The sequence below is a fragment of the Octopus bimaculoides genome, chromosome 28 (genome assembly GCF_001194135.2).
Source record: "Octopus bimaculoides isolate UCB-OBI-ISO-001 chromosome 28, ASM119413v2, whole genome shotgun sequence".
Taxonomy (NCBI): domain Eukaryota; kingdom Metazoa; phylum Mollusca; class Cephalopoda; order Octopoda; family Octopodidae; genus Octopus; species Octopus bimaculoides.
In genome coordinates this window covers 1,267,600-1,268,451 of record NC_069008.1, presented here as the reverse complement: position 1 = coordinate 1,268,451, position 852 = coordinate 1,267,600, and the positions used below count along the sequence as shown (strand labels likewise).

General features: G+C 31.0%; 1 protein-coding gene across 1 annotated transcript in view; it reads left to right on the top strand.

The window, feature by feature from the left end:
• The first annotated feature begins 359 nt into the window (after positions 1–359).
• The window catches only part of LOC106870582 (chromatin target of PRMT1 protein), a 42,348-nt gene continuing 41,855 nt past the window's right edge, over positions 360–852 (top strand). Inside the window, exon 1 of the mRNA XM_052977722.1 lies at positions 360–429. Within this exon, the coding sequence (XP_052833682.1) occupies positions 368–429 (62 nt within the window). The 5' untranslated portion in view covers positions 360–367. The remainder of the gene's footprint in view (positions 430–852) is intronic.

Genomic DNA, 852 nt, shown 5'->3' with positions numbered 1-852 from the left:
ACCTGGCAGCATGTCATTAACTCTTCTCTCTCCCACTTTTCTCTCACCGTCTTTTTCTCTTCACCTCTTTTTTCAACTAACCACATGATGCATTTGACCTCTCTTTCTTCTCTACTCATTTCTCTCCCTCTCTCTTTCTCTCCTCCTCTCATTCACTCCACCTCCTCCTTCTCTACCTAAAGTATAACGGGTAAACGGTAAACGAACAAGCAGATTATTATATAGATATTTCACTTCCATATTGCTTCTTTTATCATAACCAAATTTATCTGTGACTTTACTGCGAGACATATACATTTCATAAAGCTTCCAAATCTATTATTAATGTCTCTGTGTTTTATTATTCTATTTGCAGATATCCAATAAGATGGCTCAAGTCCCTGCCAAGATAGTGCTAAAGAGCACTACAAGGATGTCACTGAATGACCGGTGAGAACACATTGCCTTCCGTTTGGAAATTGATTTTATTTCAACTTGGCTTTGCTCAGGCAGATCATATATATATATATATATTTATAAATATTATATATATATTATAAATATTATATATATATATTTGATATATTATAAAAATTATATATAATTTATATATTATGAATATATTTTATGTATGTATATATTATATATATATATATATGACAAATATATGTATTTTATATATGTTATGTATATTTTTATATATATACAGGAAGTATGCTTTCAAAGTGGTCTGCGAAATAAATATATATATATTTGAAGTAAAAAAAAACGTTAAATTTATGAAAATGCATCAAAAGTGCTACCATGACAACTTATTATGTGGGTTGATGGCTCTGGCGGCCCCAGCAGCATTGGTTGTGGGACTCGGTCGTC